Source organism: Saxophila tyrrhenica (genome assembly GCF_035928015.1).
Source record: "Saxophila tyrrhenica strain CCFEE 5935 chromosome Unknown scaffold_9, whole genome shotgun sequence".
Taxonomy (NCBI): Eukaryota; Fungi; Ascomycota; class Dothideomycetes; order Mycosphaerellales; family Extremaceae; genus Saxophila; species Saxophila tyrrhenica.
In genome coordinates, this window is record NW_027041741.1 from 76,036 (window position 1) to 99,134 (window position 23,099).

General features: G+C 56.6%; 6 protein-coding genes across 6 annotated transcripts; 2 read left to right on the plus strand and 4 right to left on the minus strand.

The window, feature by feature from the left end:
• Positions 1–264: 264 nt before the first annotated feature.
• LTR77_005940 (uncharacterized protein) lies at positions 265–3,784 on the plus strand (the record flags this gene model as incomplete). The annotated part of the gene is made up of 4 exons (XM_064803182.1): positions 265–1,050; positions 1,110–1,219; positions 1,273–3,462; positions 3,523–3,784. 4 exons carry the CDS (start codon positions 265–267, stop codon positions 3,782–3,784), a joined length of 3,348 nt encoding a protein of 1,115 aa, XP_064658097.1.
• Positions 3,785–4,898: 1,114 nt separating this feature from the next.
• Positions 4,899–6,180, minus strand: HYM1 (Hym1p; the record flags this gene model as incomplete). Its single annotated transcript, XM_064803183.1, has 3 exons — positions 4,899–5,162; positions 5,212–6,024; positions 6,076–6,180. 3 exons carry the CDS (start codon positions 6,178–6,180, stop codon positions 4,899–4,901), a joined length of 1,182 nt encoding a protein of 393 aa, XP_064658098.1.
• A 1,997-nt stretch (positions 6,181–8,177) lies between these two features.
• Positions 8,178–8,832, plus strand: LTR77_005942 (uncharacterized protein; the record flags this gene model as incomplete). Its single annotated transcript, XM_064803184.1, has 2 exons — positions 8,178–8,228; positions 8,281–8,832. 2 exons carry the CDS (start codon positions 8,178–8,180, stop codon positions 8,830–8,832), a joined length of 603 nt encoding a protein of 200 aa, XP_064658099.1.
• Positions 8,833–8,844: 12 nt separating this feature from the next.
• On the minus strand, positions 8,845–11,339 carry ISC1_2 (phospholipase C type enzyme; the record flags this gene model as incomplete). The annotated part of the gene is made up of 2 exons (XM_064803185.1): positions 8,845–10,251; positions 11,067–11,339. The coding sequence occupies 2 exons, from the start codon at positions 11,337–11,339 to the stop codon at positions 8,845–8,847; spliced, it is 1,680 nt and encodes a 559-aa protein (XP_064658100.1).
• A 1,364-nt stretch (positions 11,340–12,703) lies between these two features.
• On the minus strand, positions 12,704–14,686 carry LTR77_005944 (uncharacterized protein; the record flags this gene model as incomplete). The annotated part of the gene is made up of 1 exon (XM_064803186.1): positions 12,704–14,686. The coding sequence occupies one exon, from the start codon at positions 14,684–14,686 to the stop codon at positions 12,704–12,706; it is 1,983 nt and encodes a 660-aa protein (XP_064658101.1).
• A 1,733-nt stretch (positions 14,687–16,419) lies between these two features.
• On the minus strand, positions 16,420–18,915 carry fcp1 (CTD phosphatase Fcp1; the record flags this gene model as incomplete). The annotated part of the gene is made up of 1 exon (XM_064803187.1): positions 16,420–18,915. One exon carries the CDS (start codon positions 18,913–18,915, stop codon positions 16,420–16,422), a length of 2,496 nt encoding a protein of 831 aa, XP_064658102.1.
• Positions 18,916–23,099: the final 4,184 nt, after the last annotated feature.

The window sequence follows — 23,099 nt, forward strand, 5'->3', positions numbered from 1 at the left end:
TCCGGCGCGCATCTGCCATCGGGGCACTACACGCACTACTCGTCTCCCCCAGCTGCCCGCTCGCCTTCCTCCCAGATCCGCCTCTGTCATGCGCCTGCGCGAGCGCTGAGCCTGAGAGCCCGACCGCATCGCCCATCCTTGCCGTCCTTGCGGCCTCGCTGACGTCCACTCATCGCGCACCGGCTCATGTCGCCGTCGCCTTGCTGTTGACATAGCCCCGAGTCCCGGCTGCTGCCCTGACCGCATGGCTCGCTACCTCGAAACATGGACAGCCGACGCACACCTTATGCTGCCCCCCCTCCGCCTCACCAGCACAACTACCCTCCGCACACCCCGGTAGACCATCGCCCTCCCCCTCCACCAGCCTTTGCGCAACCCCATTCCACCAACGGTGCCCCTCCGACACATCAGTCCTATCAGTACGGACCTCCACCTCAGCAATACCCACCTCCGCCGCAGCATCAGCAACCGCCAGGTCCCTCTGGACCCCCGGGACCGAATCTACCTCCCATCGATCCGCGGCCGCAACATACGAACCACAACCTACCGCCTCTGCCGCCGCCGAGGGCACCTCAACACGATACACGAGAGGGCGCTGAATACCACGCGTACAACAATCACAATCGATCCGGCCATGCCACACCAGCACCCGTGAATCGATCGTATTCCCACGACTCGGCGCATCAACAGCGAACGCCCACAACGCCAGCTCACCCCGGCCAAGGCCCATATCCTCCTTCGTCTGGGCCGGACCCGGCGCAGCAAGGACCGCCGCCACCGTCACAACCAATGGAACATGGAGGACATCATGGTTATGGACAACCCAACGGGGTACCCCATGGCCTACCGCCACCTCCGGCGCATCCCCACGGACCGCCGCAACATCACCAACCGCCACCGTCATCCCACTACGGGCCTCCTCCGATGATGGAGAACCATCATTCGTACCCACCTGGGCCTCCGCCGCAGGACGTTTACTTTCCGCAGAGCTATGGTCCAACGTCAAGTAATTTCAACACCCAGAAAAAGAAGCAAATGCGAGCGACTCAGGTATGCGCTCATTACCAAAAGGTACACAGTCAGAATTGTGGAATACTAATCTAGTCCAGGCTTGCGAGCAATGTCGTCAGCGAAAGCAGAAATGTGACGAAGGCAATCCTTGTTCGTTCTGCAAAGAAGGCAATATGGAATGTCAATATCGAGACACGCCACCTGCAAAGTAAGATGATATCAACATCTCATTTTCGGAAAGCCGACTGACAGCCTTTGCAGAACCGACAAGAACATGGAGAAGCTGTTGGAACATATGCGGGATCAGACAGCAGCTCTAACTCGGCTCAGTTCGAACGTAGAAGATCTCAAGCATCGCTTGCGAGGAGTCGAGCAAACGACCATGCAGGTCACCAATGGCCCAATGCAGATGCCGAACGAGACTGAGGTTGTTGAGAGGAAACACATGGTACAGGCAGAGCGAAACGTTGAGCCAGCACCAGCGATTGCCGAACAGCCCCTCCCGAAGCAAATGCCCACGTTGGAAGATCACCGCACAGCACCCCATAAGCTCATCCTGCTGTGGCCGAGCATCAAACCTCTGCTCAAGGACGCCAATGTGCCTGTCAGCGACAGCTACGTTATGGAGGCAGAAGACCGTGGTGTCATGCGGATCTGGACTCGTGGCGAGGGAATAGACGAATACGATGGCACCCAGCCTGGTGGTCCGGCGAGCCCAGCGCTGAGCGATGATAGTGGCGACGGTCAGCACAGCACTCCTAGCCCGCCTCATAACATTTGGGGCACCGGCTTCCAAAATACGCCTTCGAGCGAGATCTCACGGTCGGAACCGCAAGGTTGGGGTGGCTTGAAACCGGACGGCACGCTTGACTTGGACGTCAACACGATCAACACCCTGTACGACAGCTACATGAAGAACATCCATGTTATGCATCCGATGCTGGATAAGCAAAAGGTGCGGAAGATCTTCGATAACTTTATCAAGCGGTATAGCACAGGACAGCCAACGCTTCGCTCGAAGTTTGCAGTTGGGAACAACTCGGATTCCGAACGACCGTTGAAGCGGCAAAGATCGAATGGCTCTACTGCCACCGGAACCATGCAATCAGAGCACAACATCTGGCGTCGCGAGCCTACTGAAAGATCACCTACAAACGGGATAGTCTGGCTGATTCTCGCACTCGGGAAGATCTGTCTGCACAAGGAGCCTTTGGAAGGACTGGCCAAAGATAAGGCCGGCGAGGCAAACGTAGTAGTGTTGCATAGCTTGACCGGCAATTCTGGACTCTCCAGCAGTTCGCCAATGTCGGTGACCATCAAACCGAATGAGATGTCTCCTAACAACACCCCTCTGGCCCAAGCTACGCCACCAGGGACCGACGGCTTCACTCGAATGGACATGCATAGTCGAAGACCGTCAATGGAAGGCGTGCACTCGGCCAGGCGAAATCTGGACCAGGTTCCCGGGCTCGCTTACTACGCGAAAGCTGTTGAGGTCTTGGGTGACCAAGGCGACGGCAACGACCTCATCCACGCGCAGATGTTTCTCCTTGCTGGCTTGTACAAAGGCCAGTTAGCACGTGTGAAGGAAAGCATGAGCTGGTTCCTCATGGCTGGGCGAGCTATTAGGATGCTTCTGGACCGATACAAGCTGTACAACGATCACTACTGGGATCCAACCGGCGACCTTCTCAAGGTACACGAGCGAGGACAGAAGCGAATCAAAGATAAGCGGTCAAACCTGATTGTTCTGGCTTCATGGACATGTCTGCAGCTCGAGAGCGATATCCTGGCGGAGATGCATCTTCCCTCCAGCGGCATTGGCGATCTCGAGAGCAAGTTGCTGAATCCGCACCAAATGCCAGATACCGATACGGAAAGCTACGACGGCCTCCGTCTGCAGGGTGACCAGCCACATGGAAGCGACGGCAACATCCTCATCTACTACGTATCACAGATGTTCCTACGCAAAAGGTTGAATCTCATCCACAAGGAGATGTACGGCGACCAGTGCCTGAACCAGTCGCTCAGGCAAGTGAAGAGCATGCTCGAGGGGCACGAGGAGATCCTCAACGCCTGGCGCACAACGCTCACGCCTGAACTCCAATGGGACGACGATGATCCACCGCCAACTGAGATTCTCCCGGCTCGTTTGCGAGCGAAGTATTACGGCGCACGGTACGTCATCAACCGGCCGTACCTGGACTATGCCCTTCACATCATGCCACACGTCACGGACGGGAAGGGCATTCTCGAAAACGCGAGGGACTGCAACGGTAATCCACGCGACCCTGCCGAGATTCATCTCTTCACCGCGATCGGGTCAATGGGCGACGAGGTGGTCTGGGCCGCTTCGAAGCGCTGCATTGATGCCGCCATGAAGAGCACTGTCGCCTTTGATGGCATCCCTGACCGTCTGATCGTGACTAACATTCACGGCACGGCTCACGCGTAAGTACCGATCAAGTCATGCTCCAAAACGAACGCACCAAGCTGACAATCTTCTCCCAGACAATTTGGCAACATGCTCGTCCTCTCGGCCGCATACTACAACAAGTGGCTCAGCAACTTCGTGGATCGGGGGGAGTTCTGCAGGCTCCTCGAGCGCACCATCGCCTTCTTGCGCAAGCTCGCGAACATCTCGCCCACGTGCGGCATCGACTGCATGATCCTCGAGAACATCCATCGCATGATCTTCGGGCATGAGAAGCATCTCTACCACAATGAGCGCGAGCCGCCGAGTGCGTCGACATCTTTTGGGCATAGCACGTGAGGTTTCTTAACCTCTCGGTTGCCATTGTCCGGTCGCTCTACAACACGAGTTTGGCTTCGAGGTGTTCGCTTGGCTCGTTCCGTCTTGGTCAGCGACAAGGGTGTGCCTCAGGCGATGTTCGCCGACAGAACGTCGCTTCGCGGTCTGGATCTGCGGATCCGGAGCTGGGGAGCCATCACACCGTCGGCTCCAACAACCCGTTGTCAGCAGCATCGGAACACTCAAACCCTCCCCATGCGCCTCCGCACCTAGCGCATCGGTCTCTTCCCCACGCCCGAGCACGCGAGCTCGATCAACACTTCCTACCCACCACCTCGGCGTTTCCAAGGGCACACTCCTCGACCACACCATTCCCTTTCCTCCGACACCTTTGCTACAATACCACCACCACCACCACCACCACCAACACTCGGCACACTGGGAGGCTAGCGCTCGACTCTTCATTCCGGCTTCAGCATTGTTTGCGATACAAGATACCAAGGCTACGGCCGCAACTGGGATGGCCATCTGAGCGATTTTGATCTGAACGCAAGGGGTGTTTTCTGACACGATTGTTTTCGGGCGTTGGGAGAATTTGAGTTGGTGCTTGGGATACTCGGTGTATGGATGAGGGAATATATGCATTGGCACGGCTGAGACGGCCGTGGTGAGGGTGGTTATAGTGTACAGTAGCATGTGGCAATTGACATGTCAATCTCGGTGCTGTGAAGATATTCTGGAACTCGTTGACGCTACCCTCGCTCATCTCTCGTTTCGAAGGTGAAGCCTTCTGTGTCCGGATGTCCGGCACGTATCTCACGTTGCTGAGCCCGACAGGTTGGCTCGACAGATACTAGAGACACGCGAGTGTCGATCAGCGTCAGCAGCTAATCTGGTTACTCGTATCTGATGTTGATCACGTGATACCTGCGAGCCGAAGCCGAAGTCCGAGAAAGTCGGATGTCTAAACGATCTCGATCTGCTTGTTGACCAGACATGCAACGATACGCCCAGTATATGCAGAGTAGTCCAGTACACCGAAAGTGCAGGCTGTAGTATCCATGCAACTCCGTGCTTGCTTGCTATCATCATGACCATGCCACCAGAACTCCTAACGTCAGACATTCAACGCTCATCATGACCGCACCTGCGCCGTGCTACCTTGTTGTTGCACACCCGCACTGCCATTTGCCGGCCGAGCTCCCGTGGGAGACTGGATCGCGCTGGTGCTGTCCGGCAGATTTCCAATCGCCTTGACCAGCCACGCTTTCTCGTCGTTGAACTGGTCGTCTTCCGTACGGTCCTCCAGGAACTTCGGCAGGAACTTGAGCAGACGCTGCTTGTTCATGATCAAGAACTTCTGGACTTCGTAGGACTTGTTGGGGTTTGCGGCGAAGATCTATTCGGTGTCAGAAGTGTTCGAAGCAGTACGATCCTCGTCAACTCACCTTGAAGACGTGAAACGCTTCATACTGCACCATCCGCCGCTCGTCCTTGAGCTGCCACATGATGAGCTTCAAGTTGTCCCCCGAGTCGACATATCTGGTCATGACTTCGTAGAACTGCCGATCCAGCAGCATTTCACCCAGCAGCTTGATCGACTGCCGCTTCGTCACGTAGCTATCGCTCTTGACGAGCATGCTGTTGTACTTGTCGAAGAACATGTCGAAGTTCGTGTTGATGTAGTTCGAGACCAGCGATTTGTGCTTCGTGAGAATGAGGCGGAAACAATCGAAAGCGTCCGCCGAAACCTCAAACGACGACTTGTCGATCCAGTCGAAGAATTTCCAGAACACGCCATTGCCACTGCTCTGGCTGCTCGCGTCCACATCGTTGTAGATGTCAATCGTCTTGCCGTCTGGCAAGGGCTCGTCGTACAGTATGACCGCAGCAACCGCATCCCACTTCAACGCTTCCTTCAGTATGCCGCCGCACGCCCCAGCGCTCTCGCGCCTCTCATACCCATTGCACAAGCTCACGACGATGCCCGGTTGTGTCCGCAGCACCTCCTTCAGCGCATCCGGCTCGGTGTGCGTGCTACCCGGATTCCTAAACCGGAAGACGTTCGAGATGATGGTTTGCGTGTCCTTGCGGGCTTCGAAGGGGAGACGATGGATGTTCGTGACCAGAAGTGGCAGCAGAGACTCTGCTAGGATCGTGCTGACGAGCTGGTACACTTGCTCGGGCTGGGCGTCGACGTCTGGTGAACCCTGGAGGGTCGTCTTCGTTATGGACAGCGTTCGCGCGAGCTCTTCTTCGGTCTATCGCAGTTGTCAGACATTTGTATCCTTGCTCGCGGTATGAAGTCCTACCTTCGGCACCTGCCCGTCCTCCTTAATGAGCCGCTGTAGCAGATCTTTGGTCGATCTGATGAGTTCCGAGGCGGAGCGTTGCCGGCGTCCAAACAGAAAGGCCATGGAGCCTCCAGCGCTCGAGGAGCGCGATTCAACGGTACGCCAGAACGCCGACTGCTGCTGCTTCAACACAGATTGCCAGCTTGTTGTGTCAAATGTTTAACGGGCGTTCGTTTAGACTCGTCGACAAGCTTAAAAGGTTGCAGATGGGCGGGCACGGCGGGGTGAAGTTCAGGGTCCTCTCATCAGTCGTCTAGGAAACCGCGTCCCCTTCTTTTCCTTCTCCATGCTTGAGAGTCTTCTCGTGCTCATATCGCCGCTCATTTGATAACATGAGTTCCCACCAACGTGTGGGCATAGGTCAAGCAGACCCGGCAGTGTCCGCAGAGGAAGACATGTCTGCAATTGCACCGACTGGAAACGGTGCTTGAGGCGTCTCCGAGATCGAGTCGGAATCAAAAGCTACAGCAGAGGCATCGGACACCTGAAGCAAAAAATTGCTGCTGTCTAGAAGCAAGCCTTTAGAGTGTGTCTCATATGCCCAGTGTTCAGTTGTCATCCACATGGGCGAGAGTAAGTGCAAAAGTTAAGGCTCACTTCTGGTTTTTTGTTGCCCTCTACTATACTCAGGTGGGGTGTCAATCGATGAGGATGAGCAAGACCACTGGATGTGCCCTGAATGTTCTCCGAGCCAGCTACATGGATCCGGATGACGAGGAAGCGGTACTGATCACCATGGGGACGTCGCTTGCTGCGAGAACACGACAAATTCCTCCTGCTTGAGACGGTATCAGCCAGCGACCTCTTCTCCCAGCACGCATCACCACCTGTCCCACCTGTCGCACTCAGTCCAGCCTATCACTACCGGGGAGATGGACGCATGTATCAAATGGACTGGCCGACGCGCTCTCGCACGTATCTATAGCAGAATAACCAGACTCCGCCATCATCTACGCCTCCTGACCGCCAAGCGATATACATCCGCGAGAGTCGACTACTTTACCACCGTTCTCCCATCTGGGATCCACCTAATCATCTATGAAGACTTCCTACGCTTTGACAAAGGGCTCAATGAGGTTCTCCTGGAATGCGACCACCACGCCGAGTCGGTGTTTGCGTTGAAGGGGGAGTCTGCTCCTGCTTGCGACCACCAAGCCCACATGGCCATATCACTTACCTTGACATGTTTTTGTGATCTCTGAGAACGCTGCTACCCCTCGTCATATCCAGGCAATCGCGTCGGCGCCCGCAGCCCAACCGGCCTCCAGCTTCCATGCACCGGCGTTGGCGCATACCTTCTTGCAAGCACTTGAACAAGCGAGCTTAGCCTCTTGCTTCGAGATACACCGCTTCGCACAGTCTATTCGACGGCCGCAGAACTCGATCCTGTGCCCGATCCTGATCAGCAGCCTTGGACATACGCGCGAGCACAACGCTAAGCCCTGCACTAAGTCAATGTTCTCCAAGACCGAATCAGTTGCTGTGCGGTGCTCACTTTCAACTTGATCAGTGGTCGGAGAAACAGTCTTTGCTGACCATTGTGTGTAAGCTTAGACAGCGCCGGTCGGTATTGGGAGCATATGGCCGCAAGAGTTGCCGATGGACTACCGTAAGCTAGATGAATGCGAGGACTCTGTGTTCCTTCACCAGCTTGATGTTGAGCTGCATACGTTGTTGGGGCTTGGGAGGTTGATCGTGCCGGACATAGTGCAGAGACGGCTGTAGCTTCTCGAGATTCGGCAGTACCTGACAACGACTTTCACACCTGTTGCAGCTGCGCGAAAAGATATCAAAGATATCACGATTTTGGAGAAGGTCCTCCGGCTCTGTCTCTGCGTGGATGAATCCAGCGTCTCCAGTATATTTTCGAGCTCACAACTTCACCCCACGCTGCATAGCTCTTGATCGTAACTCGGAGAACTCGACATAAGGTAAGATCGATCATACTGTGCGAGGTACCATCTTCAATGAACTCGCCACCACACCTCATCCCGCCTCTTCTACCGTTTAGAGACCTCATCTATCTATCAATTGCCACGAGCGGACAATCTAGCAGAAGAATGGCAGAATGCACCTTCACGGATCGTCTACCAGTAGAGCTACGGCTAAGAGTACGCCTCCAAACCCATCAACAAGACCAACCACTGACCTCACCCTCAACAGATCTACGAGTACCTCCTCCCCGACAACGAACACCTCAAACTCCGCCAATACATCCCGGGCTCCCACAACTTGGCCATTTTACGCACCAGCCGGCAGATCTACGAAGAGGCCATCCCCCTCCTCTACGACCTCAACAGCATCGTCGTGACCCGCAACGACTTCTGCGCCCACACCGACGCCAATCTCAAAACCCCGTTGAAACTGGAGTACGCCCGCTTCCTCTACTTTTTCAACTTCAGCCAGTCCATCGCGTGCACCCTAGCCGGTTCCGAAGGACGGTGCGACGTCTGCCAACCATCCGCTGCCGGGCTTCTGGACGCCTTCACAGCCATACCCCGGCTCCGAGCCGTCTGGCTGGATTTCGGACAGAGTCGTTCCGAGTACTACCTCTTCCAGCGCTGGCTCGACGAGAACGGTATGGAGTACGAAGGCATGCCGTATAGTACTACGACGCGCGGTCGTCGCCTGGGGTATCAGATCGTGTTCACGATCAAGGGACGGGAGGGAGAAGCCGCGAAGGGATTCAAGAAGCTACGGGAATCCTTGGATTGAGATATTTGGATGTTATATTAGATGGTTTTGCTTTGCTGCGACTACCGCTTGCTCTCTAGCTCGCTCAATCTCGTGTCGAAACTCTCGTAGCGCTCGTAGCTCGCTGCCGACGAACAAGCCGCCCATCAAGCCTTCGAGTACACCGCCGCCGAAGCCGAGTGTGCTGATCAGCAGGAGGATGAAGGCTACGTAGTTCCGTGGCGACCACCATACCGCTACGAAGCAGCCCAGCGAGACGACGATGGAGAGTCCGAAGCGACCAAGGCGATGCCGTCGCTGCCTACGCTCTCTCCCATCGTATTTCGTAATCATCTCGAGGATAGTGTCGTACATGGACGTTGGCAATGGATTCACCATTCTCTCCCTTTGCCTCTTCTGCCCTGCCCCCTGTGACCGCACCAGCGTCGTCTCAATCGAAAAGTGATCACTCAAGGAACACCTCAACGTCGGATGCCGCATCGTCATGCCCACCTCCGCACCCACAATCTCCCACGTGTACCCCGTCTCCACCCCATTATCCGCCAAAAACACATAATCTAACCTCCTCGCCCTCGGATCCAACACCCCCGGATCCACCTCCTCATCCCTCCCCTTCTCCAACGCCTTCCTGCTCTCCTTACTCCACCTCCACGTATTAAACTTGCTATCGCACGTCGCCCCATGCTCCCTCAAACACTCCTCCGCCGTCGGCACCGGCCGCCCCCTCGCCTTCTCCGCCGCCTGGTTCGCCCCGCCCACCGCGCTATCCGGCTTCAACACGCGCCACACATCCCGCACCGGCGCGTGGGCCTCGACCAGCCGATGCGCCAGACTCAACGGCACCATGTTGAAATCCCCCAGCCCCAGCACCGCGTGTCCCCGCTCTGCCGCGTGACGCATGAGCTTCGCAATCTCCCACGCCTGCGCCGTGCGATGGCAGATATAGCTATCGTTCGGTTCCCGCTCATACGGGGCATGGAGATGCGTGTTGAACACCTCAATGACATCCTTCCTACCCGGTCCGATTCTTATCCTCGCGCACGCGACGCCTTTGCCGACGAACCAGTCCCCGCGGTAGAACGCCGACGGGCGGCCGTTGAGCGGGTAGCGGAACATGGAGGTCTCTTCGATGGGCCATTTGGACAGAATCGCCAGGCCGCCGCCGAAGATGCCGCTCCAGTAGAATTTCGCGTAAGGAAGGATGTCTTGCGTGGCGGAGCGGATGGCGAGGTAGTCTTCCTGGGTCCAGCATTCTTGGAGGCCGACGATGGAGGGGGGTGGGGAGGCGATGGAGAGCTGGTGGCCGATTTCTGTGAGGCGGGCATGGCGGTGTTTAGAGATGAACTTGAGGCCCCAGCAGTTGAGGGAGATGACGCGGAGGCTGGAGGGGAGGGCAAGGAGGTCGGGTGGGGGGGAGGTGGTGTGGTCCATTGTAGCTGTCTATCCTAGGTAGGACGAGAAATGTGGTAGTCGAATCTCGAATATGACGTTCGGAAGCTACGACCACAGGTGCACGGTGCAGCAAGTCGCGTGAGTCTAGGACTACACCACCTCTGTATACTGCACATATGGGCAAGCGTGAACGGATGGCATTCGTTCCGACCTCGTACCCCCACGGCAAACAGGCGTTCGGAAGGACTCGACATCTTCCAACGCTTCACGCCCATTGCCAACACACGGCACATTGTCTACATATTCCCGTCTGTTAGGCGAAGTTCAGCTCTCAACTCACGATGTGGCTTACTCGACTTTGCTGCTTCAGGCAGCTCTACATCCTTCTGGGCCTTCTCACAACCAGTCTCGACCCGACTGAGTTCCTTGGCTGGTCGACGGCAGTGATGATTGATGGATAGACCACCTTAGCCTCATGTACTGCTGCACCCAGAGGCGTGCGGCCAGATCCATCGACGGTACAGTACACATCTACATGTATAAGGTGATGCCCTGTTGTTGCGATTCTGGCCGCCATCCAGAGGTAGGTAAGGACTACTCACAATGCACGCTCTCGAGTGCATCATCCAGCGAGTCATCTTGAGCGGACTGCTCTTCAGCTCACTGTCGACCGCTCTACCACAAATATATTCCCCACCAATGGACCTTTGCCTTCGAGAGCCTGCCTCATTGACACACACGTAGTGCTCTGGTCTTCCCAAATCCGCTCTCTCCATCCTCCAAAGAGTCCAACTCTCCCTCGCATCAGAGTTCTGCAGTTATGTCCTGCCGAAGAAGACGACCACAACGACCACCACACCTACCAAGGTGGTCGCGAGAGTGACGACCGTCAAGGTGCCCGGTGCAGTAGTCGATACCACGACCACGGAAAGCTCTGTCGCTTTCACCACCGAGGACGAGACAACCACCACTTTCGCGTAGACCATCCGGAAGCGGGCTGCAAAGCCCAGCATCAGCAAGCTCAAGTCGTACGCCGCGAGCGTCGTTACCCAAGCGTACTCCTGCTTCGAGGCCGCGCCGACGGTGACGGTCACAAAGACCGCAAGGGCTCGGAAGACCACAAGCACGGTATGCATGCTGTCTAGCAGCGAGAGGTGCAAGACGTCGTTCCGCTAAGCAAACACCGCCACAGTCTACGTTCACATCAACCGGCCCTGGAAGCACCGTGGTCTCGACGGAGAAAACCGTCGTTGTAGGTCCCAGCGATCCGCTATGCAGCATCGCCACCTTGCTGACGTTGTGAAACAGACCCAAACGACCACGACGACGGAGCAAGTGAACGGCGGCGTAAGTCTTTCCCCCATCAGAACGTTACACCACTGACAATCCCCCCTCCCCCAGGCCTGCACAGCCTCGCCCCCCCGGCCTAACCTGCCCCCCCGACTCCGACGACGCGGGAACTCCTCGATCCTACACGAACCGCTGCGACCTCATCCTCATGGTCGGCGGCTACACCCTCTCGACGACCACCAGCGTCAACCTGGCCGAGTGCGGCGCGCTCTGCTGCGCGGCGGGCCCGGATTGCCGGGGCGCGGGATACTATCAGGCCGGCGGGACTTGTAGACTGTATGGGTTTCCGCGGCCGAGCTTTGAGGTTCCGCAGACGGGGGTGGCGTATGTTAGTCGGTTGTGAGTAAGGCACTCGGGGGGCGGAGGCACTGCTTGGGTGGATTGGTTGTCTTTGGTGATGGGAGGAGCTTGGGAAGGACTTGTTGTTTCTGTAGCCCCGACAGCACTTTACGACGAACGAACGGGATGCCATTTACGACGAACGTGACACGATACCTACATGTCTCTCCCACAGTTCATACGCACAACGCGCAGTACGCGTGACAAGGGAAAGGTAGAATTTCAATGTCTGGTATCATTCGGCCTCCTACGAAATGCATGCAGCGCGCAGCGAAGCTAGTCTGAGTAGATGCATCCCCCCCAAAGGCGACTGGAAGCCTTTCATCCATCCCACCGAGCAAAGAACAATAACACCGAAGCGCCTCATATGCATCATATATTCATAAACGTTGTTGAAAAAAGTCCAAGCCGTACCGCGTGTACAGCGTGCTCGACACCTGAAATCTCCTTTGCTGCCCAAATGGTGAAGCGGACAACCGCCGGACATCTCGTGGACCTGACACAATGTCCACATATCCCTCCCATCCAGAGCCTGTCGATGCTAATTGTATGCTGAGTGAAGTGTTGGTGCGAGTGGTAGCAGGGAAGCTGATGTCGCAGCCGAGAAGTGATTGATAATGCTGTGATAGTAATACTGGTATGCCGCAAGTGACACACCAAGAAGATCATCTTGTGTCGTTCGTCATTCGTCCTATGTCGTCAGAGTCCGCCAAAATCGATCCCGCTGTGATGCCTTGAATACCTGATTCGCAGATGATGGATTACGAAATTGTATACCGCAAGAAGTTGAGCGTCAGAAGAGTATTGCCATTCAATCCTGCTGGTTCTGGTTCTGGTTCTGTGCAGCAAGTTCGCGCAGCCTCTCCTGAAAGGGCTGCGGTTTGCTCGCGGTAGGAACGTAGCTTCGCGGGAAGGTATTGAACAGGCCTCTGGACAAAGGAGTCTCCATGAACGGCGAGCCGAGGCGTGGGATAGGCTCTGCCAGACGGCGAGGAGCTGAGCGGCTGCCGATAGGTCCGAGATGCGACAGGTCTGATGTCGGCGGCGCTTCGGTCATCTCGTGGTCAGGCGAGGACACTGTAGGCGCGGCTGGTGGCTCGAAGACTGAAGGTTCAAAGATCCTGGTGAGGTTGTCGGACGCTCGATGAGCTCCCACTGTGAAGCCACGGTTGCGGAGGTTGCCAGACTCTTCTGATGGTGGGCCGAACACATCAGCCAGAACTGGTCGACGCGGCTTCTCCTCATCCGACTTGAAGCGGCGCTTTAGCGAGCGAGGTGCCGTTGGTGCTCCAGTGAGCTCAATCGGGGAATCCAGGGACGGTACCTTGCGACCTTTGCCATTGAACTCGCTGCGACCTAGCGATTTGGTTGCCGTCATACTCTGCAGCAGATGTGTGCGCGCAGGACCTTCGTCGAAGGGTGAAGCCAGAAGACCAGAAGATTGGGTGATGTCGTGGTCCAAATTCAGCTCAGACTGTAACGAGAGGCTCTTCTGGTGAGCGTGAGAGCGTCCGATGCGACCGAACCAGTCCGATGGACGGGAAGTGCGTCTGGACTGCGGGCGGACTTGCGTCTCCTCTTTCGCGGTGTCGTCGCTGGAGAGCTGTGCGAGTGGCCCTTCTGGCTGCATTGAAGAAGCAGTAGATGTGATCAGCGACATCTTCATCTCGTGGCTCTTGAATGATGACGAGGATGGTTCCGACGAGCGGCTAGGCGCACTCGACGACGCGAATGGTGACGGACTGCGGGTACGCAACAATCGCTGGTAGTGAGCTGACAGTTGCGGCTTGCCTTTGACGAGCTTCCTCAGCCTCCTGCGGGTCGCGGCATCTGATGGCCATGAGACAGGCTGCCGGTGAAGTCTGGCTTCGATGGTGTCCGGGCGAATAGTATCAGGGGAGCCTTCGCGTGCGGATCTGCCGGACTCCAGGATGGTGTCGAGCGAGGTCGGAGTGATATTTCTGTGTTGGCTCCATGTCCGTCTGGCTTTGCTTGCGACACGTGAGCAGACCCCGAGTGGTGGCGGGATGCCTGGGAGAGTCTTGAACGGGGTCACTCTCGGATCGCGCAGATACATGATGTAAGTGCTCTCCAGATGCTGGTCCATTTCAGGAGTCCATTTCACATGGCGATGGCGCTTCACCCGCTTTGCGCTTGGTGTGGCCGGGTCGGTGTCTTGCGAAAGCTTGAAGGAGTCATGCTTGTTGATGTCGTCTTCGGTGAATGGATCGGTCGCAACACTTTCTGGGCTGGTGCAGCTGCCGTTGTTTGGCGCGGAGAAGGCTGAGCTGCCACATGACGAGACCGATGAGTCTGAAAACGACGAGCACACTGATCCAGAACGCTGGAAAGCCGGTCGCTTGTTGTCGCGGCTGTCGGTGATCAAGGCCCACTCATGGACGGGGCTGGAATCTTGGGAGAAGTCGTCCGCTTTTGGGGCCGGGGTCTTTGGAGTTGTGAGTCGCTGGAATGCTGGCATCGGCGCGAGCAGACCGTCTGAGGGTGTCATCGGCGGCAAGTCTGGGCTAGACAGTTCGGATACAGCCTCCGACATCTCGATTGTGGGAATGGCGCCTTCAAACTCGGGTAGTAATGTTGTTTCTGGCAAAGGCGCAAGCGGCGCGCGTCTTCTCCTCAGCTTGAATGGCTGTGGTCGCGGTGGCGGTGGGGGATCGGTCGCGGGCTGTTGCTCGTCGCGCTGGTCGGGTGTGGTAGGCAGCTGTTCCTGCTCATTGCGACCGTAGGGTTCGAACGACGACAGGTCTATTGACAGCGATGGGCGTGGTCGGGCCATGGCGGACAATGGTTGTAACAATATCGGCGGGACAATGCGATCGCGCGACAACAGCTGTTCTTCCTATTGAGCGCTGGCGCGCGTTGAAGTCCAAGTTGAGCGCGCGGTGTAGTGCGCCAATGGTTCGGCGCGTCACAAGCGGCGTGTGTGATGTCCAGCGTCGTATTCAAAGCGATGTCGGCATAGCGATGGTGTCGATCCAAGAGGAGGAGAGTCGTGCGCAGGTGGTGGAGGTTGTGTCGGCGGTGGAGGTGTGGAAGTGGGTGAGGTGAAGGTTGGTCGGAAGCCGGTCGAGGAAGGAACAAGAGGCGAGGCAGTCCCGGGAACGCTAAAACGCACGGACGTCCTTCTCAAACCACGCCAGACTGTCCTCTTCAATCGAGATTTTGGAGAATATCGAGGGCGCTCTTCTGCTTTATGATCTCTCCTCTCGATGATTTCGCGTCATGGTCGTGGATGGACTATGCCTCATCCTCCACAGACGTGGCGGAGAGCATCGTCGAACGAGAAGTGCAGAAAGGATACAGCAGCGAACGAGCGCTGCTTGGGAGCACAGAGGAGGGTGCTTCATGCCAACTACTGCAGCGATCAGAGGCTGCTGGGGTTCTGCTGGTTGAACGTGGTCCCAGCCGGCGAGCTTCAACGTCGGCCGACAGCCAGCCTACTGCGACGTTACTGCAGACTCCATCTTTGCTAGAAACGCGTCGCGATCGGGACGCGTCAATCTCGCGTCAAGGGACTCAAAGCTGTCCTCTTCAAGCAATTGTTTCCGCAAGACTCGGCCATTTCTCCCACGAAAACACGAATAGCCAGCATGACCTACGCTGTCACATGCCACTCTGCATCACGATCCCACGTCTCTTACATGTCGAAGTCGTATACTTGGTGGCTGGACAAACGCGCCATCCCCACCCCAGGGTTCTCCAAAATGTCTCGGCAGCGGGCCCAACGGCCGCCGCAAAGAACCTGGCAGATCTTCGCTGCAACACACTGACCACCAACTCTGACCGCTCGAGCACATGCGGTGTATCCAACAAAAACCTCCTGCTCGTGCTGATGAGCGCTGCAAACGGGAAGCGCGTGCTTAACAACCGTTCATGCTTCCAACGTCGCACGGCAAACGCGTTCGTCCAGTCTTCGTACTGCAGGTCGCACGAGCTTGCAAACGCGTCTCTTTCTCGCAAAGCCATTGGAGACGAACCCCACTTCAACACAATCTGGAGCCATCTCCGAGACGCTGCTTGGGAGTGGAGTGGGAAGGAGGAGAGAACCGGGAATCTCGACCTGCTGACTACAGTAGTCTGGTGACTAGATGCGAGTTCGTGAGCTGGTCAACGGGTCTCCTGCATACCGCATGTCCCATCAGCACCATAGCGCTTATACTGGACGACCAACCGCTTGTGACAGCCCAACGGCTGCTCCAGGTTCTGCACGCACATGTTTTGCACGCTTCGACGTCCCGTTCGCTCCACTGCCAGCGTTCGATCAACGACGCGTACAATTAGCGAGCGACGACCACTGGCCTGCTGCCAGCATGAGCTTCAACCGTCACATCAATCAGCACGTACAAAGTTCGTTGCCAGAATTGCATTCAGAGCAGACAGTCATGTCTTGCCCACTGAGAGCGTTGCTCCTATCTCAAGACATCTGCACACCACGGCGCCAGCGCTATGCAATCATCCTCATCCTCCCATCCCCAATACCCTCCATACGCCCAGCCCAAGCTCTACACCCTACGCCCCCTCCCCATCACTCTCCCGACTCATCTCCGCCGCCAACATGGCCTCCAAATCATCGTCCCCCTCGTCTTCTCCAACCCCACCACCACCACCCCCCGGATCCGTCGCCTCCGCAGCAGCCGCCATACTTCCCCCTTCCGCCGGCACAACCATCTGCGTCAAACTGCTATTCCGCCCCAGCGCCTCCTTCTTCCGCTTCTGCAACTTACTCCCCTCCACCTCCTCCTCCTCTTCCCCCTCGCCACCAACCTCCCCTCTCTTCCGCTTCCGCGCACTAGGTGGCGTCTTCAACCCCTCGCTCTTCGCACTCTCCGAGTCGCTATCATCCTCCGCATCCGAGCCGAGGAAATCGTTCAACTCGTCTTTGATATCCTCCCAGTAATCCGGGGATTCCTGCTCCGTGGGACTACTATCCGCGCGCTCCATGCTCGGGGCGAACTTCTCCAGCTCTTCCGCTTCCGTGTCCAGTCTCAGACGGCCGTTGGAGTGGGGGGTGTTAGACCGCGTCTCCCGCTCGTCCTCTGTCAACGCGGCCTCTTCGTCTGAGGAAGACAGCTGTCCTTCATCCCGACCCTCGAAACTGTCCGGAAGCCCGGCGGTGCCGTTGAGCGGTGCGTCCGAGTGGATACGGAAGGGGTGTTCAGAAACCTTCCGCCACTGCGTGAAGCAGGCAAACAGCCACCCTTGCGTCACAATAGCAATCCGTCCACCCTTCTTCGCCGCCTGCCGCACCTTCGCCGTCCGACGGTCGGGCGAAGCGATGACGTGCGTGGTGCGCTTGCTGATGTTCTCGCTGACCGAAGCGCCGAACGATTTGGCCCAGATGGCGATGTCGTGGGAGTGAATGTCGACGCCGAGCGGGACGACGCCGGAGAAGACGAGGTTGACGCCTTGAAGTACTCTCGCTTTCATGCTGGCCATGATGACAGCGGCGTCGGGGATGTGCTCGAACTCGTCGACGGAGCGCTTCTTGCCGTGTCCGGGGCGGAGCTCTGCAATTCGACCACCCTTTGCGCCGGACTTTGCTCGCTGGTATTCGTCAAAGTACGCTTGGTGGATGTTGCCCAGGCTTTGTGCTAGGTACTCAAGCTCCGTATCATCGTCCTGGAGCAAGTTCTGTCTGTACTTGTGGTGTGGTAGTTCTTGATCCTTCTCCTGACCGTCTTCTGCCAGCAACTCTACCGCGGCTTCCACAGCCGGTGAAGCCTTGGCCTCTTCTTCCGCCGCATCCAGGAACTTCTGCTTCTGCAAGAGCGGTCGGTTCTCAAGCTGTTCTGTGATCTGCTCGTCCTGCTCTTCAATCTTCTCTTTCATGCTGCCTTCATCCTGCTTCCCGGCCATTGTGACCAGGCGATCAACAGCGGACAGGTCTCCATTCGTCGCAGTGGATGCAGGCGCATCTCCTGCCGCTTTGGGAGCTGCTTCTTGTGGAGTAGGCTTGGAGCCGTCTGCAGGCGTTGGATCGGCGCTGGCAAGCTTGGGCGGTTTGGCTTCCAGCTCCGGTCTCTTAGGCAAGAAGCTGCTGTTGATGTCGCCGATGCCAACGAAGAAGTCGTACGGGCTGACTTTGACCAGATTCGGGCTCCACTGCCACACATCGCCTCGATCGTCAATAATGACAACCATCTTCGTATCGACAGGAAACAGACGTTTGAGGTTCTTGGCTGTCATGCTGCCACTCTCATCTCTGGACAATATGCGCTGGCCGAAGAACTTCCTGTCCGGATCGATGATCTTGACAATGTTGTCCGCGTAAGCGCGCGTGCCCATGGTGTAGATGTGCAACTCGTAGCATCCCGATATCAGCTCAAGAAAGCGCTGAAGTCCTGGCCGAAGCTTGATGTAGTACCAGCAGCCCTTAGCTACTGGCCCGTCGTCAATCAGCTGGAACTTGCGCACATCTTTCACAGCATCGTAGTTGGGATTCGATGGATCATTCTGCCATTCTCCCACCGTCGGCTCGACCGTGGCGTGGATGATGGTCTGGTCGAGATCCACCACCAGGCTCAGCTTCTTGGTGTCCAGCAGCCTCCGTTTGCCCTCCTCGTCAGCTTTACTGGCTTCGGCTTGGGACACCAACAACTGCGTATGCCCGTGCACGGTGTTGACGGTTGCGCGATCGGTGTTCTTTGACGTCGAGTTGTACTGCATCGTGGTCATGTCCTTGCCGCAGTTGGTGCAGAGCCCACCAAACTGGATCTCATGCTTGCAGGCCTCCTCGATCTCGGCAACAAACGTGCGTCGGTTGAGCACCTGCCCCTTCTGAACATTCAGACTGGTAATGCTACCCTCCAACTCGCTCTCAAAGTCGGCATAGAAGCTCCGTATCCTCTCCACATCTTCTCTTGTGTCCTCATCGTACTCCGTCACCGAGCTCTTGTACTCGTAGGTAAACAGCGGTGCATCCTGCTCGATATCGTCGCCGGGCTGGCGCAGCAGCTTGGTGACTGTGATGGGGTACAGCAAGCTGTCGGGGGTGTTGAGGCGCATCGGGATGGAATGTGGATGTGGATCACATCATCCGGGTGGTACGAGGCGGATGTGGCGCAATGATGGTGCTGTTGTTGTGGTCGCGAGCTCTCCACACAATGAGTGTTACGCGGAGGAAGCATTCACATGCGTCGACTTCCACAAGGAGCTTGCCGAACGGTCGAAGTGCCGTCTGCAGGGAGAAGAGCTGTCGGCGCGGTCGCAAACGTCGCAGCGGTATTCGGCGGGTCAATGGGACGGTTTTGGATGCAGGCGAATGTTATGACACGTGGCAGATGACGCGTGGAGTCGTGGTTCAATGTTTCTTTGTTTCGCCCATCGCCAAAGCGGCGGGATGAGGAAGCTGTTTATATGCCACCGAGCTCGGCGGGTCGGCCCGCTAAGGCAAGGCAAGCAAGGCAGGTGCGAGCTTCACGCCGCCGCTTTCGGCAGGTACCAGGAACGAAAGTCACTTTCGAAGTGAAGACCTAACTCTCCAAACATGATGAGGCTATAATACACAGGTTTAGTACATGACAGCTTCTGCTTGTGCAAGACAAAGTTCGTTAAGCATGCCATATCTGCTAGTGAGACGGCTGGAAAGCGACGGTTACGGTATAGCACATCGCCAGGCGTTCTCGAGCTCGTACGGTTGCAGCAACCATGTACCTCCTTCCTCCTATACATCCAGGTATTTGTGCTCGACACGCTTCGAAAACACGCTCAGACTGCCGTCTGGTCTCTTTCAACCTTCGACTCACCAATTTCCTCGACCTTCCACCCCAACACCCCACTTAACTTTGACCAGCAGCCAAACCATCGTCCGGCTTTTCACTTCCACATGAATAACCTGACCCCCCTTTGACCGGGAGTCCTTTTACTCTCAAGAGCAGCAGTGCACTCCTATTTTCCCAATGCAAACCTTGAGTGCTTGTGCCCTTCCGTGGCGCTCGATGGACGTGCATGCTCTTGTCGAGTTTTCGGGGAAGCGTGGGAGAGAGAAACGATGGCATGTTGCCTGAAAGTCAACAGGCTTGGGACCGGAGAGACGAGCAGGGTACGTATAGGAGTCGTCAAGTAGGGAGGGGATGAGCAGAAAGTGGATGGAAAGGAACTGGGTCTTCAGCTGCTGCACCCCGACGGTCATCGGTGGGTTCAGCGATGAAGAGTTGTCTGGAAGCAAAAAGCCGTACAGCCAATCTGCGGGCCCGTTGTCCTACATCGAGCATCAGTCGTAGAAAGGCGTGGAGGGATCCCGGGGCGATCAACGGCAATACGTTCTTCAAACAGCAATCGCGCTTCCAACGTATTCCAGCCTTCACAGGCGATCGTGGATCATGCTCTCCGTGTTGTCCACCCGCATGCTCTCAGCATCAACAACTCTTGGCGTCTTTCAGTGCCAGTATCAAGTGTCAGACCGCCAGCTGTTGAGGTCTCGAGGTCACCAATTCGACCGCCTCTTCAGCCTCACCTCACCGTAGTGAAGGGGCCGAGAGCAAGTGATGCGGGAAGGCTCGGGCCTCTATCGTCTGCCAAAGATCTGCAGAAATCGGCAGGAAATCTGACATGCGGCCATCTCGAAGCCGGTTATTCGCGATGAAAAGAAGGGTAGGGCGAGGAAGGAGTCCGGCGGGTCGGGAGCAGCGTTGCGATTTCATTTTCGAGGAGCTGACGACACACTGGTGGCTCTGAACACGATCCGGATGAGGCGGGCACAGCATGGGAGTATGGCTTCGAATTTGAGCCCAGTCTCTGAGAGAGACTACTTTTCACCAGTCCTCGGGGTTAGATGCCAGGTGTAGAGGAGCAGTCTGAAGTGCGGTATTGACCAAGAGATCTGACTCCTGCAGCTTTGAAGTACATCCACTTGGGTGGTGTTCGCATGTCGAGCTGGCTCATCGCGGCAAGCGCGGTTCTGAAAAGACGAGAATTGCTTGGAAGACTCATTCTCGAAAGTCTGGCTGCACCAAAGCAGCGATGCGATGGTCCCGCTGGTTGCTGTATCATAATGATGCGAGAAGCTTCGGAGTCGGGGAGTCCTCCGAACTGCCCACGTGAAGCCCTGCCCTTGTGCGGCTGCTCGATGTTGGCCGATTGATGAGCTGTCAGCCGGCTTCGAGAGGTTCTTGGAGCAGTGGCGGGGCAAGGCGGTTGTCTGTAGTCGTATATAATTGATCAACAGTACTTGACGCGAGCTCAACTTGATCGTGTGGATTCTTTGTGCAAGGTATCGGCGCCAGGGTCTTTCGTCACAGCTGCATGTTGGCCACATATGAGTGCCGTACTGTACTTGGTGCTACGTTGTGGGGTTGCCTTCCAGCCCAGCATCGGTGGCAAATGCACAACAAGATATCAAGGACGCCGAGTCCGCGTCTTTGGAGCTGCAATCTTTCTAGTTCAGTCAATGCTGACCTATCTCTGGACGTCTCAAAGAAAGAAGAAGGGGTATGTGCGAGTAGGAAATGTATGTTGGCCAACGAATCACCTTGTCGCCGCCGCCGCGATCGAGATCTGGGCCCGAGCGCTGAGGGGGCCAGCCGTGTTCCGAAGGACAGACCCTTTGACTTCAGACTACTACATACAGCTCTCCACCGGTTGATCGTACGTCACACTGGCAGCACAGCTTCTAGAAGGTTGCCACCTGCGCTATATAATCCGGCCGGACAACCCAGCTCTTCCTACGACCACAGCAGCCAGCATGACCGACGGCGACGAGACAGCATTGGACAACCCGGCTGACGCGCGCGACTATTCGATGGAGGCGACCATGCCGGCGATGCGTACAGCACCTAGTGTGTGCTCAACAGCAGAGTACGACGACCATCGAACGTACATGTTATAGTCGCGGCGCATCCTTCGTCGCGAAGGCGCCGGCATGCTTCATCGACAGCATCGGCACCCCGGGAAGTCGAAGCAGCGTGAACGACATGTCCAGCGCATCAGGAGCAGGGCCGGATGGTTTGCGGTGGTAGTTGCTGGTCATCAGTGAAGAGCTTGGAAATAGCGGTCGTAATGGCGCATATCGCCTCTTTGTCTTTCTCCTTTCCATAAGAGGTCGGAGACAAGTGGTATCGCAGGAGCCACTCTCACAGCCATCTCGAGGCAGCGCGACTTCTCCAGATCCAAAGAGTCATTTCGGTTGTAGTCTTGAATGGCCAGTCGAACGTCGATAAGGTCGAAGCGGAGGCTCAGCATGCGATCGTGTCGGCCGGAGAAGGTGAGTCGTGAAGCCCTATCACCCCAACCACACGGAGATAGAGTTGCGACAGCCTCGAGAGGAGCTCAGGATCTGGTGCGGTCTTCACGATCTTCCCGGGACTATCGGACTCCCGAAATTTCGTAGGCGCTAATGTCGGCCATCAACTCCTCCTCCGCGAGTTCTTCGTCCTGTCTGGTCCTCCTTCGGACAACAACGGGTTTGTACTGGGTGCGACACGACATTGATGGCTTCCACGGAGTACCAAGCACACTTCGTTGTCGTTCTGGCACGTTGAGATCCAGGCTACTTGAGACGGAATCAGCACCAACCGCAAGACGCAGCAAAACGCAGCAAACCACCGAATAACCGGATTGTTATCTTCCCGTGACATGCAGCCGATCGAGTTTGGATGTCCGCCGCCGATGAATTGGTCCAAGCCGATCGCCACGTCTGAACAGAGACTTGTGAGTTTGCCCAGCTCATCGGTCGGCCAACTCTCGGGCAGATCTGTAGTCCTGCTCCTTCGGTTATACGCTGCCACCGCGGCAGTGCAGCATCAGACCGGATAAACTGCAATGCTCGTGGTGTGGGCAGCCATAGTCCGGGCTCGGGTGCGTTCTGAGGCCTTCAAAGACCGCCCATACAGCGATCCCGAAGGAGGAGAGCCGCGAGAGCAAGAGGCACTTATGGGTGATGATGGGAGGCTCTCCTGCGAGCATGTCGACTTCTGCCGAAGGCCGTTTGGTATAACGGGCAACGACTCCAGCAGACCCAAGACGGTGGGTAAATCGAGGCAGATGCATACGTGAGTGTGATGAGTGCAAAGCAGAGCAACAGTCATCAACAGAGCGCATTCCCGGCCAATTTTCGAGGAGACAGACTACCGGAGACAGCTCCGGCCCATATGCTCTGCCGCTAAAACAGGGACCGACGATCTAAAGTGAAGAGATGCCGATGCATTTCTCTGTGCCCTATCATGCTGCTGGAACACTCTTGCGGACTCCAG